This window comes from Olea europaea, chromosome 17, assembly GCF_002742605.1.
Source record: "Olea europaea var. sylvestris chromosome 17, O_europaea_v1, whole genome shotgun sequence".
NCBI classification, from domain to species: domain Eukaryota; kingdom Viridiplantae; phylum Streptophyta; class Magnoliopsida; order Lamiales; family Oleaceae; genus Olea; species Olea europaea.
In genome coordinates, this window is record NC_036253.1 from 23,199,075 (window position 1) to 23,202,317 (window position 3,243).

Here is a 3,243-nt window from a genome sequence, read left to right on the forward strand (position 1 = left end):
CGAGACTTAGGTCCAAAGAGTTTTTCACTGAAATGCGCAACAGGACGATTGTTCTGGCTCAGCATACCACCAATTTCCACCTTTGAAGCATCACATGTAGCTCAAATGGCTGAGTAACATCAGGCAACACCAAAATTGGTGCAGTTGTCAATTTCTGCTTAATGAACTGAAAGGATGCCTCTGCCTCGAGAGTCCACTGAAACTTATCATTTTTCATACAATCTATAATCGGCGCCATGATACTTTTGAAATGTGGTATGAACCTGCGGTAAAAGGAAGCAATGCCATGAAAACTTCACACTTCTATAATGGTCTTAGGTTGTGGCCACTGAGTGATTGCCTCTACTTTGGATGTATCAACTGCCAACCCCTCCTTCGACACCACATAACCCAGGAATACAACACGGTCTGTTAGAAAAGTATACTTCTTCACTGCAGCGTAAAACTCATCCCTGTGAAGGACTGAAAGAACTTCTCAAAGGTGTTGGACGTGATCATCATTGTTAGCACTATAAATCAAAATATCGTCAAACTAAACTACAATGAATTTTTTGATAAATGGACGAAGAGCTTGATTCATAACCCGCATAAAAGTACTAGGCTTATTGGAAAGACCGAATGGCATGACTAACCACTCGTACAACCCTTCTCTTGTCTTAAAGGCCGTCTTCCACTAATCCCCAGGTCTAATACGAATCTGATGGGACCCACTCTTCAAATCCAGCTTACTGAACACACAAGCACTGGTAAGCTGATCTAGCAAATCATCCAAGCGAGGAATAGGAAAAAGATAATGGACCGTAATCTTATTAATCGCCCTACTGTCCACGCACATACGCCACGTGCCATCCTTTTTTGGCGTAAGGAGAGAAAGAACAACACAAGGACTAAGACTTTCTCTAATGTGCCCCTTCGCAAAAAGCTCCTCCACTTGTCTGCGTAACTCCTCTTGTCCAGTAGGACTCATTCTGTAATGTGCCCGGTTAGGTAGAGTAGCATCAGGTACTAAATCAATCTGATGCTGAATATCTCGCAATGGTGGTAGTCCCTCTAGAAGCTCATCTAGGAAAACCTTCTGAAACTCTTCTAACAGTGGATGAATTCTGTGGGGAACCTCCTATTCAGTATCGACTGACCTGCCTACTAACACATACACTACACCAGATTTTGCCATCTCTGTCTCAGATTTTGCTCTGGTTAACAAGTTGGTACTGTCCCCAACTGCTTTTACTGGGCTCTTGTCGGGTAGTAACACAATTTTCTTTCCCTCAAACAGAAAACAGTACGTGTTGGTGTACCCGTCATGCAGCGGGTGTCGGTCAAACTGCCAGGACCTCTCTAATAACAAATGGCATGCATCCATCTCAACCACATCACACAAAACTTGATCTTTATAGGTAGGCCTAATGGAAAAGCTAACTAGAGCACGCTGGGATACCTCTGCATTACTACCCCTCTTCAACCAAGCCAACTTATACGGTTTGGGATGTTTCTCAATCTGCGGACCTAGCTTCTTAACGACCTCCTCAGCAACCACATTCTCACAACTCCTAGAGTCAATAACAAACTTGCAGATTCGTCCCCTAACAGTACACGTGGACTGGAAGGTGTTATTACGCAACCAGTCACTCTTGTTGTCTAGGGGAGTTAAAAAACTTCGCCTCACCATCAATGCTTGCCCCACGCCACCAACAACTAACTCCTCCTCTTTTGCTGCTTCCTCATCATCTCCATTATCAAATACGGTTGCCCCCTCATAATCTCCATACTCATCATCAACAAAGAGCCCTCTACGCGAGTTTTTTGGACACTCAGCTTGCCTATGACCCACACCTTCGCAAGCGAAGCAATGGGTACCACCCCCAGGACGTGTTGACGGCTGCACATGATTTGTCATAGAAGAACCAGCCTGGCTAAGATTACCAGGACGTGTTGCCTGCTGCTGTGGGTTACAGGAAGAACCCCTTACGAGGAAAGTCCATGTATTCCATCTGGACTGCTGTTTCTCTATCTGTATAGCTCTTTGATGTGTCTCAGAAATTGTCACAGGATCAAACATGTTCAGTGTGTCCTGTATTTGGGGGCGAAGACCACCTACATATCGTGACACCAATTGTTCCTCCGTTTCCATCACTTCATTCCTAGTAATCAACATGTAAAATTTCGTTGTATAGTCATCAACCGCCTTCATGCCTTGACGCAAATTCTGCAATTTCTGATACATGGTCCGAACATGGTTATAGGGTAGAAACTGCTTCTTCATGTGCTTCTTTAGTTTATCCCAAGATGCAATCTTTACCTTCCCTAATCGGAATCTTGTCACTTTTGTCTGTTGCCACCACGCCGCTGCTCGTCTACAAAATTTCGTTGCAATGAGAGGCACACATTTTCCAATAGAAATCTCCTTAAATTTCAGAACCTCCTCCACTGAAGTCACCTAATCCAGGAATTCTTCTGGACTTAATCCACCATGGAACTCAGGAATATCAACCTTGAATCCTGATTCCCAGTATCTGTTTTCATCCGGGCCACCTCCTCTCTGTCAGACTGGTAGATCTATTGGATGATCAAGATGCGCAAACAGATTTTCATCCTCGAAATCCTCAAGTGGTTGGGCCACAGGCACATGTTGCTGTGGCGCGAGTGCAGCAATTTGTTTGGTCAACAACTCCACTTGTTGACGCAGCTGTGCGATTTCATCACGTCTATTCACCTCCTCTACTGGGGCTTCACGGGCTGCTGGATGTCTCTTTGGCGGCATGGTGAAGGAACAAACCTGGCTCTGATACCAACTGACGTAGCGGGAGTTATAGGGAAGATGAACAAATCTCACAAAGAAGAAAACTCATGAAAAATTTTATTTCATTCAAATCAAATCTGCGGCCTCAAGAGGCTTACAACGTATTTATAGCAAAAACCTAGAAAATTCGGAAATTCAATAATAATAATAAAAGATTTTTTTTTTCCAAAAATGAAAAAAATCAAGATAATGACAGAAATTGATAGTCCTAATCTTCAGAATTACTCTCCAACAAATGGAATGTAAATCCGAATTTATTTGATTGAGATATACTCAAAATAAGAATTACCAAAAAAGGAAAAAAGGCCTAAACGAAGGAATTTGCCCGAAATTGGTCCTACGTCAAACGCGAAGCCTTTGCGTTCAACTTTTTAGCCCGTTTCCAACCGAATTAGACAACAAATTCGTCAAAAACAGACAACTACAAAATTTCTCCAAATTAT

General features: G+C 43.0%; 1 protein-coding gene across 1 annotated transcript; it reads right to left on the bottom strand.

Moving 5' to 3' along the window:
• Positions 1-673: 673 nt before the first annotated feature.
• LOC111365731 lies at positions 674-2,761 on the bottom strand. The gene is made up of 3 exons (XM_022986267.1): positions 2,549-2,761; positions 1,155-2,437; positions 674-1,103 (listed from the first exon to the last, which is right to left on the bottom strand). The coding sequence occupies exons 1-3, from the start codon at positions 2,759-2,761 to the stop codon at positions 674-676; spliced, it is 1,926 nt and encodes a 641-aa protein (XP_022842035.1).
• Between the last annotated feature and the right edge of the window lie 482 nt (positions 2,762-3,243).